The sequence below is a fragment of the Pocillopora damicornis genome, chromosome 9 (genome assembly GCF_964200805.1).
Source record: "Pocillopora damicornis chromosome 9, jaPocDami1.2, whole genome shotgun sequence".
NCBI classification, from domain to species: Eukaryota; Metazoa; Cnidaria; class Anthozoa; order Scleractinia; family Pocilloporidae; genus Pocillopora; species Pocillopora damicornis.
Window position 1 is genome coordinate 11,824,758 of NC_142678.1, and position 14,873 is coordinate 11,839,630.

The 14,873-nt window shown below is 40.2% G+C and overlaps 2 protein-coding genes across 2 annotated transcripts; both read right to left on the bottom strand.

Moving 5' to 3' along the window:
* Window positions 1-2,929: 2,929 nt before the first annotated feature.
* Window positions 2,930-4,977, bottom strand: LOC149040119 (uncharacterized). The gene is made up of 2 exons (XM_089181904.1): window positions 4,843-4,977; window positions 2,930-4,135 (listed from the first exon to the last, which is right to left on the bottom strand). The coding sequence occupies exon 2, from the start codon at window positions 4,056-4,058 to the stop codon at window positions 3,078-3,080; it is 981 nt and encodes a 326-aa protein (XP_089038030.1). The 5' UTR covers window positions 4,059-4,135; window positions 4,843-4,977; the 3' UTR covers window positions 2,930-3,077.
* On the bottom strand, window positions 4,873-14,096 carry LOC149040120 (uncharacterized). The gene is made up of 4 exons (XM_089181905.1): window positions 14,050-14,096; window positions 7,711-7,757; window positions 5,978-6,135; window positions 4,873-5,029 (listed from the first exon to the last, which is right to left on the bottom strand). The coding sequence occupies exons 1-4, from the start codon at window positions 14,081-14,083 to the stop codon at window positions 4,873-4,875; spliced, it is 396 nt and encodes a 131-aa protein (XP_089038031.1). The 5' UTR covers window positions 14,084-14,096.
* Between the last annotated feature and the right edge of the window lie 777 nt (window positions 14,097-14,873).

The window sequence follows — 14,873 nt, forward strand, 5'->3', positions numbered from 1 at the left end:
GTGCACTGATTGGACCATATTCGCAAGCGATTTTGTGAAAACCTGAATTTAATTTATATGCGAAACAGGCTTTGTTTTGGAACATTTGCCGTCAAAGGATTGCATAGTAGACGCGTTTTATCCAATATTGGGCCATATTCGCATACGGCTATAATCAAATCTTATTTTGATTTCCGTGCAAAGTAGTCTTGATTTTGTATGATTTGCCGTGGAATGGAAGCATTGTAGATGCCCTTCATCCACTGATTGGGCCATATTCGCTTGCGTTTTTGTGAAAAACTTGACTTTAATTTTTTGCGAAATGCTCTTAATTTTGGAATATTTGCCGCGAAAGGGTAGCATAGTAGACGCGTTTTATCCAATATTGGGCCATATTCGCATACGGCTATAGTGAAATCTTATTTTAATTTCCAAGCGAAAGTAGTCTTTATTTTGTATGATTTACCGTGTAATTAATACTGGTAGTAGGAATAAAGTATGAGTTGATAAAAAAAATCCTTACTGTATGTATTCAGCTACTACTCTCAAAACGCCGCGCAGTGGTGTATTCTATTAATATGTGCAGCGAATTTCAAAGTATTGCTGATTTCTGCGTGCACTTATCTTGGTTTGGTCCGTGCAGCAAAATTTTACCAAAATTACCATAATCACAATTTGAGTTAATCAGCTCCCTCGTGTTTGCTCGGAAAGCCTTCGGAAGCGTAAAAACAAGCAATTTTGTGTCCAAGAATATAGCGCTGACAGAGAATTTCACGAGCTGACACGGCAGGGGGATAAACTAGACATATTGTAGATTGTCATATCAGAGGCCGAATTTTCAAAATAAGCCTTAGAAGGTAAGATTGAAGCCTTTAAATTCTCGCATTTAAAGGCAAATATCTTTTAAAGAAACTTGAAATTAAAAAATCGGGCTCTGACTTGACACAATAGGTGTTGTGATAGATCACTCAGTGGTTAAATCAAGTTTCTCTGTGTCTGTGTCTTCGTCTTCGGGGTGAAAACCTGGACACAAAATCACATTTTAAACAAATTTAATTTAAGTTGCTGTCTGCATTGCCCTCAGACGCCATCCACTCAATATAAATCAATGCTTATGCACTTTGATAATTCTTCAATATGTCTGCTAAGTTTTGACGAAATCGGCTTTGAACTGTTCATGATATTAGGAATTTAAAAGTGATACCCCTGCCAATATTTTGCCTAATGAATATATTCATGGTCAAGGTATCCACCGCGACCTTAAGGGACAATTGCACGCAAGATATATATAACTTTATACGCATAGCCTGCAGCTTGCTTTAATTGTGATGCTATTGTGTTGCACTAGGATAGGAGAAAAATGCTAAAAGTGGTGAAAGCAAAGAAGTATCAACAGATAGAAAGAAAGGCTAACAGATGGTAAGCAACAGATGGTATAAAGGATTCCTGTCAAAAAATTAATTGCAATATAATCCACTTCCATCCTTGCCGTCCTGTACCACTAGCTCAAAATACCCGTTAATTTCTTTCTTGTTTGGTGGGATCTTTTTGTCTAGTGTAATCATGTCTTTTGTGGCATTTGGCAATATTACAGTCAGTTGCAATGACATTATCAAAGAAAAAAGAAAAAGGTTAAAAAGCAAAAGGAATTAAAGTTAGGCATTATAAATACAAGTTTGAAATTCGTCTGAAGAAACGGCCTTAACACACACGTAAATGAATTTATCTTACTATACACGAATATGTGAACAGAGAAAAACTCGTGAGTTTTCTGTAAATGTATGTAATGTAACGTAAATGCGGCCAACTTAGACGGATAAACCAATTCCTATTTCCCTTTTTTCTACGACAACGTTGTTGCAATTAGGTGTATGTGGAAGTTAGAAAATATACCTTTCCATGTTCAGTCGTTGTTGAATTAGACAAATAAATGCAAATGCGCCCCCCATTGCGACCAAATGTTCTATCATCGTTAGCGCTAATAAACGGGTTTGATGGATTGTTTGCGAACGATGAGGTCCCTCCCAGAGGTGCCATATCTGGGCCAATTTCTGCTATTTGTTTGCTTTTGCTATCATCACCTGTAAAAAGGTTTGTTGAACTTGTGAGCGAATTAAGTATCGTATTACGTCATATCGCACCCAAAGGCTATATATCTAGGCCAAGGTTGGAAAAGGTCTTTTATGAACAACTACGCCGAGAAAACGGTTTTGTCAAATAGAGTCCCGATTTCATCATATGCATCCCAAAGGTTATATATTTAGGCCAAACGATGTACTAGCATTTGGCATGCAACTGAAGAAAATAATAATAATAATAATAATAATAATAATAATAATAATAATAATACGGGACTTAAGTCGAAAATAGTTCAACGAAACTATTTTTTTTTTGCCGCAGTTGACAATATCCATCACTTGAACAAGGGAGGGATAATAATGTTCGTTAACTATTTTAATACTTCAGTAACATTATCTTTAATCGAGATTTATTACTTTCTTGCAACTTATTATAATTATTTGCTGTTTATTGCAAACCTGATTCTAAGGAAACACAATTCTGGCAACAAAAAATTGAGACATCACCTCAAGGCCAGGTTATCACTAGAAAAGAAAAGTTGGAAGATGTTGAGTTTCCTTTTATTTTGCTTCGAGCCTTTTTAAATAAACCACTGACACTGTGTTACGCCACTCGCTTTCCCGCTAACAATCGCATGATTTAAAGCTAAAAAAACAAAACCGTCGGCTACAGCAAAAGTAAAAAAACTGTCAACAAGTAAAGCGCATTACAATATGCTTCCACTTGTTACAGTTTCAAACCAAACAAGCTACAATCTTGGACGCAACTGTTGAGATACTTGGCCACATTTCCACTTATTAAGGTACAACAGTTCACTTTTTCAACCTCCCCCCCCCCCCCTTACGGGTTTCCCCATTTCAAGGTTGTTAACGTTGTCGTGCAGTGAAAACAAAGCCTGGTGGATCGCAAACCCTAAGAAACACCATTGAGTAGAAGGATAGGGAATAAATACTTCTTATCCGTTTTCAAGTACTATAGACACTAGCGAAAAAATCATGTATGAAATGTGTTTGTCACAATTAGTTTTGTCCAAGATTGTTGCTGCAGATATATTTACGTAAGACAACTTTTTTACCCGCAATGTACTTCTCACACTTGAACAAATTAACAGCAGGTAAAACGAAGAACATTCCTTTCTGCAAGTGGCGGTTTTCATCGGGATCTCCTAAAATAAGTGGTGCAGGGACAAGGGGCTTTGTGAGGTATGTTATCAAAACACAGACCATCCCTTTCTCAATTTTATGACCGTGAAGAGTATCACGATTTCTGTCCACAATGCCAACAGAAAGAATCTCGCCATCAACGACATAGGCAACTGCGTCGCTCTCTTTCCCCACTGGTACTTGTTCCCGCTCAGCCACAACTCCCCTGCCTTCAAAATCATCAACCTGCCCATTTTGATTTCCACCTGCCCGACTACAACTACCATTCACTTGACAACGCCCAGCTCCACCTACCCGACTACCAACATCATCCCCCTGATCATGCCCAACTCTGCGTGCCTGATTACTACCATTATCCACCTGCCCCCGTCCAGCTCTACCTGCCAGAGTCTGACCCTCATGTACTTGGTCACTTCCAGCTTTACCTGCCTGACTAACAGTGTCTACCACCTGCCCAAGGCCACTTCTGTCATCTAACTGTCCAGGCCCAGCTCCACCAGCCACCCTACCACATTCATCAGCCTGGCCACTGCAAGCTCTACCCGCCCAACTACTACCATCATCCAGCTGCCCATGCCTAGCTCCACCTCCCCGACTACCATCCTCATCAACCTGTTCAGGCCCAGCTCTCTGTGCCACGACCTGATTGCTAGTTGTTGCATCACCCACACCATCCAACTGCTGTTCTTGTGCAATATCTGCCGGGACCTGATTGATGATTGTGGCACCACCCGCACCAGCCATCTGCTGTGGTTGTTCAGCACTACATTCCTGACTTTCATTAGCCTCATTCCCATCTTGTGATACTGGCTTCACACCCGTACAAACAACGGACATTGTGCCATTTTTGACGGAAACAGTTATGGACGGATCCTCTGGCTCGTCATCAATCGTGTGTTCACTGCCATGAAACTCTATAATGGAGACACAGATTTTTTTATTTAATCCTGATCACTCTTAGTAAAACAGAAAACTTTTAGTACATAGATCAAATGCATTAAACTACATGTGAAAGAACCCTCTGGCAGAAATTAAATACCGAAAAATATGCAAAGCAAATTTAAGAAGGTTCTAATATGTTAGTTACAGTCAAATTGTGATACACATTAAAATCAAAGAGTTTGAATTTGAGATTACAGCGATAGGGATACACATGTTTCACTATATAAATGAATTCTGCTATCAGTTTGTTAGCTTTTTCACAATAAACTCAAACAAATATTGAATGTATACTTAATGACACATCCCATCTTTTTTGGTAATCCCCCAGTCATCATCACCATCATTATGGTTATAATGATTAACAATCTCTCAGCCTAAATTGACAATAATGTCAAATACAATGAAAAATTTGGCCAGACTTCTTAGACTTCATGCTTATAATGATCTTACTGAGTAAAACGACTAGTGTTTTTTTACCTTGTATATTTATGAGGTTTTCTATTTCCTTAGGAAAACCATTTGGAAAATTTTGCCACAAACCATGTGTTATGACATGTTGCAAAAGAGCACAAGAAATTTTATTGGATCAGGATGGAAAGTTCTTTTGGGTGGAATGTACTGTTTTAATCATAAGATTATCAAGACAACGAATATAGTGGTGATTGTCAGTTGCACTTACCTTTGGAAAACTGTTTGTAAAGTCTTGTAGTCACAAGACCATATTTTGATGCATTTTGTTTGTTTTTTCCAACAAACTTTTGGCCAGCACCAGGTGTGCCATAAGTGTGTACAGATGTACCTTTACCATGTCTGTTGAAGTATAGAACAACAACATCCCAACCATGATGTTGGTATAAAACATTTGCCTGAAATTCAATCAACAAGAAATATGTCACTTACAGATATATGTATTAAAGATCCTAGAAAATTAGGAAAAGGTCTTAATTGGAGTAAAACTGAGAATTCCATAAATATTTTACATTTCACAGTATAGTTATCATCATTAGTATCATGATCATTACTTTGGTTTGAACTCGGTGGAACAAACCGCTTACAAACAAAGTCTATCACAGTGCACCGCTGGCTTTCAACATGGAACATGCATCATGGATCACAGGTGCAACATTTATAGAAATAGGTGTGTAATTTATTGTTATAAAATAACTGAAAAGTAAAGGAGGAATTATATTCAAAAATACTACGGTGATCATGTCATCTAATGGGCCATGCCCTCATGGCATCAGGTAACATGGATCATCCTCTTGCTAAGTATGTACAATTTATTACATGGCTTTGCATACACATGCAGCAGTTACCCATTCTGAATGTTAATATGGCCATATAAGTCACATAACAGCAAATTGCAGTCTGCCAAAAATGCAAATTACTTATCTCATATATCAGTGGTAATTAAGTGAGAGACATACAAGAGCAATTTGCATGCACAACAGTGTGCCACCTAGTATTAAAATGGATTTTTTTTATCATTAGACTCCCTGGTTATCAAAAGTCTTTTTCTTTCATTCCTACAGTCTGTTGGGAATTGACAAAGAAAGTGTTCATCAAGAAAAAAAAGGGGGGACATTATTATATACCAACAGTTTTTAAGGAGTCAAGCAGAGTAATCCACAAGCAAAGATATTAATTAAAAGGTATTGAATATAAGGCTAAGAGTGTGTTTAGAATTTTCACTCAGCTCACAGCTTTGATGAAGCATGCATGCATGCATGCATTGTTACATTAATTATGTAGGCTACATGCAGTTAAAGGATGAACATAACAAATCCACTTGTCATTCATTGCAGTAATTATACCCGATACTCCAAAAGTTCCTTTGTTGAGTGACATGTGTTTTCTTTTTCTTGGCAAGTTTTTCCCAGTCAAAGGTTTTAATATTGATTTTGGCCCCACACCCTTCCACCTTGCAACGCTTGGCTGCATTGTAATTCTGGCCACCACATGTGTCGCATTTCTGAGATAGAATTGTGCAACAAAAACAGACAATTAAATTGTTGTCATACAACTGTTTATTAACTACTGTAACCTGATCTTTATAATTATAATAATTAAGAGCTTTAATTTTGGGTGAGCTTGCGACTTGGGGAGCTTCATTAACCTCATATGATCATGAGGGGCTTCCAGAGCTTCATAAAAAAATAGTTCAGAAACAAACTTATGACTTTAAGACTCTGATTTGGAATGTATTGCAGGAGAGCCACAATAATTATTAATATTATTAGGGATCAGGTGTGCTACAAATAGGATGCTACGCCTACAATTAGGCCCGGGGGGTTCTCCCATATATAAGCTATATAGGTATGTGCCGCTGTGAAGGGCAGGGTTTTTGAGCAGTTTAGTCTAGGATAGGGTATGGAAATCAGAGAATTTTGGTCTAGAATAGGGTATAATTTACCTGGAACCGTTCAATTTGCTAAGAAATGTCTGAATTAGGGTACGAATTTTTCGCATCTAGTCTAGCATAGGGTCGCAAAATGCAGCTGAACATGGTCTAGTATAGGGCAAGGGTATCAAAGTCCCAGCGGCACATCCCTACCCAAAAATATCTGGAGTACCCCCCGCCGGGCAATTAGGGAAGGAATCTTACTTGTAAACAGAATATTTGTTTTTGTTAGCAGCAGGGGGGGTTAAAGTGACAGTTTAGTGTGCCTAATAAATCATAAAAGAAAAACAAATGCAACTTTCACTAGCTTAATTACTTTAAAGATTGTCAACACTTAAGGTAATAAAAGCATTTTCAAGCATGGTTGTTGCTGAAGATGGATAGGGTCTTGACAAATTGCGAGCCAGCAAGGCATGTGAGCCATTTCAGTTAACTTTAATAATACTTTTGTTGGGGCAAATAGTTGTCTGGTTAACCTAAATAGTATTTAGGTTAGCCTACAATTAGCTTAGGTGGCTTGAGGTTAGCCTTTATTTATGGTTGGGGATTTCGGACTAGCATGGCTTTCACGGGTCATGAATAATGCGAACCTGCATGCAAGTCATTGTGGTTAGCCTACGTTAGCCTTTGGATAGCCTAAAACAACACTCTGGTTAGCCTTAAAATTACTCTCGTTAGCCTATAGTTGGCTTATGTACCTTATGGTTAGCTTTTATTTTAGGACCAGGCAATTCTGGCTCGCATGCCTTGCTGGCTCGCATATTGTTCACACTCAGATGGATGTCTCCTGCATGAAATGTCCACATACCCTGTACATAAATTTGTACCATAATTGTCACAGGCACAGTGTACGTGTACAAAAATGGTTTAGGCTCTGTGAGTCGATTCATTTCTATTTTTTGTTGTTCAATCACAGAAAAGCCTCAAACATGAAAAAAAAAAAAAACTATGTTGTCCACAAATATACTAACTGACCTAATTAGTCACGATTAAACATGTGTCCATTACCATCTGATTTAATTGCATGTCTAAACTAATTAACCCAACTGTCTAAAAAAGGTGGGTGACATTTAAAATGTGGAGCAACCTTATTAATAGAAAATGATTCAATATGTAAAATTTGAAAGATTTTGCTGCATTTCTTACCTTGAATGGTCTTTTATTTGGCCTGACCACCTCTTCAGAGTTTACTTCTGAAAAATAAATACTTGTGTTTGCACTGTTTATTCACTTCAAAATACTTTTAAAGTTGAATTTGGCAACATATCTTTAGACTGCCACTTATAAACCAGTAGCCAGATTTGCAAGGGTTTTTTAGTGGGCTTATATCGGGGGAGGCTAATTACAGTTCAACTCTCTCTTAACGGACACCTCTATAAGATGGACACCTGGTGTTGCTCCCTGAATGCTGTTTTTGTTTTTTTCAGTCATTTACGGTACATTTGAACTATCTATAAGCTGGACACCTCTTGAGGACAGACAGCTGATGCATGTCCCGAAGGTGTCTGTCTTAGAGAGAGTTGACTCATGTATATCAAGGGGAAGGTGAGGTGGGGGGGGGGGGGGGGGGAGAGCTAATACAAGCCACATAAAATCAGTTATAAAATCAGCTATATATGCTACCACTCTTATTTTTTTACAAACACTTGCCAGCATTCGTAGTAAATTCACAATGTAAAGAAGTTAACCTAAAAGTCTTGAATATGACTGAGCGACAAGTTCAGGTAATTTCCAGATAGTGCAGTCTTTGTCAGCTGATTGAGCTGGAGATGTGTGTTCGTGCAAAAAATCGCAACTATTGCCAAAAAAATGTAGGGAAAAAGCTAACAAAGCTCAAATTATCAGAATTGTCTGATAGCATATCATCCAGCTTTTGTTTGCAATTATTTGTTTTGTTTTTCCTGCAAAAGGGGAAGTAGAAAGAAGTTGAAAGTTATTTCGCGTATGACTAAGCCATGTTAAAATTGTTTTGATAAAGAGTTGCCTCCTATGTTGATTTGTTGTACCTATAACAGAAACAATTAGATAATTCAGATCACTGCCTGCAAAGCAGCTCAGTAAATTTGAGCAGTGCTGCCATGTACTCGAGAAAAACAACATAGAAAGTGGCCATGCATGTGAATGGTAAAAAATACTTCATTCTGGTATATTCTCAAAGAGCTTGTTGTGCCCTTGTGAAGGCATCGTGGAAAACACTAACATGCGATCAGGCGGCCATTTTTCTTGGAGAGAGGGTATGATCACAGGCTAGGAACTAGCCTATATTCTCACTTGTTGGGTAACATCACAAGCATAATTATATGCCTCTGGTCACATACTTAGCTTCATTTAAGTTATCTGAACTGGTAAAACAAATTTGTTAAGTCATAAGGAAGCACTTGTGCATCAAACGTGGCGGTCGTAGCTGCACTTAAATAATTCAAGCTGTTCAAAGTAATCAACCACAATCTAAAGCTCTCAGCACAGTTGTTATAACTTGCAAAAATCAGATATGAGAAACAAGGATGGCGCCATAAGATTTAACACCATGTACAACAAATCTGAACAAACTGAGCGATTTCCGAGTACAAAATAAAGCCAACTACAGAATACGAGGTCATTTCTGTAGAAATAGATATCAGTGAATCCTTTAGCTCGTTGTATTAAGGAGTGAAGTGGCTCGGCGGTCAGGCGGAGTTAGTGTTTATGATATAATGTGTATAAAAGTGTTAGTGCCTAGGTGGCTGGTTTGGCTCGGTAGTGTGATATCGAGAGTATCAGTCTCGAATAGAGCTAAAGTAAAATGAACCACAACGCCCTGCTTGTAGTAAAAACCTTGCTCTTTTTCTTTTAATAATCCAACTCTCTCTCTCTCTAGTCACGTGATCCAACATGATTGACTTACGACATTACATCCCTCCCTTTTTTTCGGATGAAAAGAACACAAGGTGACTAACTGTATTTTAAGTGATAAACGTCCTAAAATTCTAAACAAAACAATGTACATCGTTTTGTAATCAAATAATCAACATTCAAACAAAATTTAAACTGAGATCTCTTTTCCTTCAAACACTTCATATAATGTCAACGTTCTCAGAGAATCAGAGAAGTTCCTTTTCCAGCCTATTTCTCGTAGACGATTTGTACATAGTCTGAAAACCTGACAGGAGGTTTGATCTGTCGTTTCGATCGTCTCGGCAAGGCGTCAGCTTTCATTTCGGATGGACATTGTGTCTTTTCTTCATCTTTCCTTCCACCATTCTCTTGGCAGGGTGCAAGATGTTTGGGAATAACTTTGAACTGCGATGAATTCCTCGTAACAGTGTGTGAACCATCACTCGCTGTGACCATGGTACCTTTCTGTTCCTCGACGATGAATGGTTTTGGATTGTATGGAGTGCTGAGCTTGTTCTGTTTGGGTTGTCTAATGAGTACAACTTCTCCTGGCTTAATCTCTCGTTCTTGAGCATGCGCTTTGAGGTCACCATAGACCTTCATTTTCTGCTTTTGCAGAGCATCTCTCTGGGCGATGCTAGCGGATGGATCTTGAAGTGTATATCGCGGCAGCTTGTGTTGGGTGATTGGTGACTCTGGTATTGTGGTCTTGAGTTTTCTATTGTTTAAGGCTTCACTTGGAGACACATTGATGGTGGAGTGGGGTGTTGCACGATATTGCCGTAAGAACTTGTACAACTCTTGCTTCCAATTTTTGCCTTCTAGGTGAGCAATTCTGATAGACTTTTGGAGGGTCTGAACCAGTCGTTCTGCTTCTCCATTTGCTCTTGGCCAATACGGGGTTATCCTTCTATGCTTGAATCCTAAGTAGTCAGAAAAGTTCTTAAATTCATGACCATTAAACGGTGGACCATTGTCACTTTTCAGGACATCAGGAATACCTTGTCTTGAGAATATTGCATCAAGTTTAGGGATCACAACTTTTGCTGATGTTGAGGTAAGTATTTCTACTTCCGGAAAACGGCTGAATTCATCTGTTACTACTATGATGTAATCACCAGAGGGGAACGGTCCAGCAAAATCCACTGCGACTTCTCTCCAAGGTCCGCTAGGGAGTGACGTCATTCGAAGGGGTTCAATCGGTGGTGACTTGGTCGATGCAGCTTGACATGAACGACAGCTTTTGACCTTCTCTTCTGTTAGGTTGTCGATTCCGGGGAACCACACTTTGTCTCGGATGAGTTGCTTTGTTTTGACAATACCCTGGTGACCACCATGTGCCAGGTCTACTGCTTTACTTCTGAGAGTAAATGGTATCACAATTCTGTTTCTTCTTAATACTAGTCCATTGAACACTGATAATTCTTCCTTGAGCTTCTTGTATTTCTGTACGTCTGGAACATTCCATTGGCCAGTTTCCACAGCCTTGACGACAGCTTGCATTTCTGCATCATTTCTGGTTTCGTGTTTTATTTCTTCGAGCGTCATTGCTCTTGGTACAGCATTAGAGCATACATAGTTGGCATAATCTTCAGCCAAATTTTGTTCTTCTGGTGCTGTGGGACACGGATGTCGGCTCATGTAATCAGCAGGGTTTTCGGTATCTCTTCCAGGCCGATAGATCAGCTGACAGTCGTAGGGCATGAGTCGAAGTTTCCACCTGTCCATTCTTGGGGAAGTTTGCTTGTGGTTCTTAAAGATGCCTATGAGAGGTTTATGATCAGTAACAACAGAAAACCGGGCACCATAAACATACAGATGAAAATGTTCAACTCCCCATACTACGGCAAGCATCTCTCTCTCTGTTTGGGAATAGCGACTTTCCACATCACTCAAAGCACGGCTTGCATAACTAAGAATTTTGCCTTCTTGTACTAACAGTCCACCAAGACCAGTTGGACTCGCATCGACAATGATTTCGGTCTTCTTTCTTGGATCAAAGTAGGACATAACTTGATCCCCAGCGAGGGCTTCTTTCAGCTTGTCCAATGCCTTTTGTTCTTCTTGCTCCCATTTCCAAGGGGTGTCCTGTCTGGTCAGCAGGCGCAAAGGGGTCGTGATTGTGGCATAGTCTGGTATGAATCGGGAGACGTACTGTGCCATACCAAGAAAAGACTTCAGTTCACTATGGTTCCGAGGAGGTTGTGCCTCATGGATTGCTTTAACTTTCTTTGGATCAGGTCTAACACCGACAGAGCTGAAAATGTGACCATAGAACTTGATTTCAGTTTTGGAAAACGCACACTTGTCTTTGTTGAGACGGAGGTTATTTTCTTTAAGCCTCTGGAGAACACCACGGAGATTCTTGTTGTGTTCTTCCTGGTCTTTTCCAAATACTATGATGTCATCTGAGATGTTTTTACATCCTGGGAGGCCAGAAAGGAGTTCCCTGATCTTTTCCTGGAAAATTTCGGACGCTGCATTAATTCCAAAAGGCAAACGTTTGTATCTTCTTAGGCCAGCATGTGTACTGAAGGTTGTGACATAACGACTTTCAGGTGATAACTCAAGCTGGTGGTATCCTGAGGACAGATCTAATGTACTGAAAAGCGTTGCACCATTCAAATCAGCAACAAGGTCATCAATGGTTGGCATGAGATGCTTTTCCCGCTTAATTGCTTGGTTTGCCTCACGCATATCAACACAGATTCGAACTTCTCCGGATTTCTTGGGGACGACAACCATTGGACTGATCCAGGGTGTGGGCCCTTCAACTTTCTCGATGATGTCGAGTTTCTCAAGTCTCTCAAGCTCTTTTTCGACATCGTCTCTAACATGAAATGGAATTCGTCTGTGGGGTTGCTGTCGGGGTGTAACATCGGGGTCAATGTGTAACTTCACTTGTTTGTTTGGTACTTTCCCTATGCCTCCAAACAGTGATTTGAACTCTTCTTTTAGAGACTCCGGGTCGTCTTTGTTTCTTTCAGTGACGGTGGCAGTATTAATAGAAACCGCAATCAGACCTAGTTTCTTTGCAGTGTGATAGCTGAGAAGATTTCCGTTTTCTCCTTTAACAACAGTCAGCTGAGCGGAGGTGCTCGCGTTACTGGATTTCACGGTTGCAGTGAGGATTCCCAGGGTAGGAAGAGGGACTTTAGATCCATATGAATAAATCTTGGTGTGAACAGGCTGCAGGCTTTCACTGCCGTGACTGTTAATTCTTTGAAAGGTTATTTCATCAAGAAGATTAACAGATGCACCCGAGTCGATCATCATGTTCACGTTTCTTCCATTGATTTGTAGCTGACATATGGGTGGCTTCTTGTTTTCTTGATGGTCGACAGTGTAAGCGTACTCATATTCTTCATCAGAGGTTTGACCAGTTTCCACGGAGGCCACGGTACGAGGTTTTGAACGACAAACATGAGCAAAATGGCCAATTTTCCCGCAGGCTTTACAGACTTTTCCTTGCGCAGGACATGGATTTTTGTGAGGTGCGTACCCGCCACATTTGCCACATTTTCTGGGAGATTTGCCTTGCTTGTTTCCAAAACGACGATTGCGTGATTGTGTGTCACGCCGGTCACGTGGGCGGCTTTGCCGATTCTCTTCTTTTCGTTTGATTTTGTTGACGGCTTGGAATTCGCCTCCGGTATCTTCTACGTCTTTCGCTTGTTTTTCACTGAGTTCTAATGCTCTTCCTAGATTCAATAAACCTTCTAACGTTGGGTTTTCGCGTAGCGCTCGGCGTCTGAGCGAGCTGGAACTGCACGTCAGAATAATATGTTCTTTAATTTCTTTGTCAACATCGCTGAATTCGCAGGTTTTCGCGAGTTGGCGAAGCCTGGTGTGAAAACTATCAAGCGACTCACCCTCTTTCTGCTTCGTCTGGCGAAAATTATATACTTCATATGTGGTGTTGACTTGTGGGGAGAAATACTCGTTAAGTTTCGCGACCGCCGTGTCATAGTCGCCGTCTTCGCCAGTGTTTGGTAAGGTGTCGAATATTTCGTCTACGTCGGTGCCGGCATAATGCAGCAACAAAGCCCGTTTCCTTTTCGCAGCTGTGATGTTCATTCCGATAAGCATTCGTTCTAAGCGTCCTAGCCATCTTTTCCATCGTGGACCTGCACTGCCATCGGCATGGACGTCGAACGGTGGAAAACTTGGTAGCGAAACCGCCATGAGGTCTCACAGAGTTGAGCGCGTCGCAAACAGCACGTGCTTTCAAGAAAAATTTACACAGCGAACTCCTCAATGAAAACCAGTGTTGATGTGAATATTGACTGTGGGATTCATGAATTTTTACATCCTCGTCGCCAGATGTGATATCGAGAGTATCAGTCTCGAATAGAGCTAAAGTAAAATGAACCACAACGCCCTGCTTGTAGTAAAAACCTTGCTCTTTTTCTTTTAATAATCCAACTCTCTCTCTCTAGTCACGTGATCCAACATGATTGACTTACGACATTACAGGTAGTGACCTTGACATCCGAGCAGCAGAGTCAGTCGACCGATACATCAGTAAAGGTACCCCTTACTATAGGCCTGCATTCTGCAGTTGCCTCAGGAGTTCTGACAAGCATGCATATTTATCAAGTTCTTTTTTACCGAATTTGTTCCACATCACGTACTCATGTCTCATGAAAATTCACAAGGACCACAAGTCTGAATTATTCATAACTTAGACTAAAATGAAAAAAAAAGAAGAAATATTCTTACCTTCCGAATCAGCAGACGCCATGAATAAAATATGTTAAGCTAATTTTCCCTGTAAGAAAGGCAACAGAGCGAACAAGTACAGAACCGAGGAAATCCGAAATGGCCCGCGAAAATTAGTTTGATCCATCTCTCATATCCAGTCTACCACTAGCTTCACGGCCATCACAATGTTGAATGATTATACTTCATTTTGTGTCATTTGAGAAGTTATGATAATCCTTCATTTGCAGTGGAGATCGTGTTGATGGAATCTAATGCTGAGAGGGGCATTTTGCTGCGCATGCGGCAGTGAAGTTCTGTTTGTTGAGAGTAACCGCTGGCATGGGCCCGCGCCGCGCGTTCGTATTTGTTTCCCGCCAGTTTTCGAATAGATGCGGCAGTAGTGGAGCACGAAATACAATGGCTCTTCTATTTGTGTTCGTTGTCATTCTCGAGATTTTTTCTCAATATTACTTGGCTGAAAGCGCGAAACAATCGAAAAATGGTTGCGTAGTGTGCGGGAGAAAGTCCCAGCCGCGTTACTTTCAAAAGGCGAAAAGTTATGAAAAAGAATTCAAGTGTTGTTTTGGGATAGTAGGGAGAGCGATCGATACAGAGGACGTTATTTGTGAAGGATGTAGGAGGGCTGTAGAAGAACACAGGCGAACTGGAAATTCGTTTCAGCATGTTAGTGCTATCTCATGTTGTCACTGAACACTTGAAGCAAAAATTAA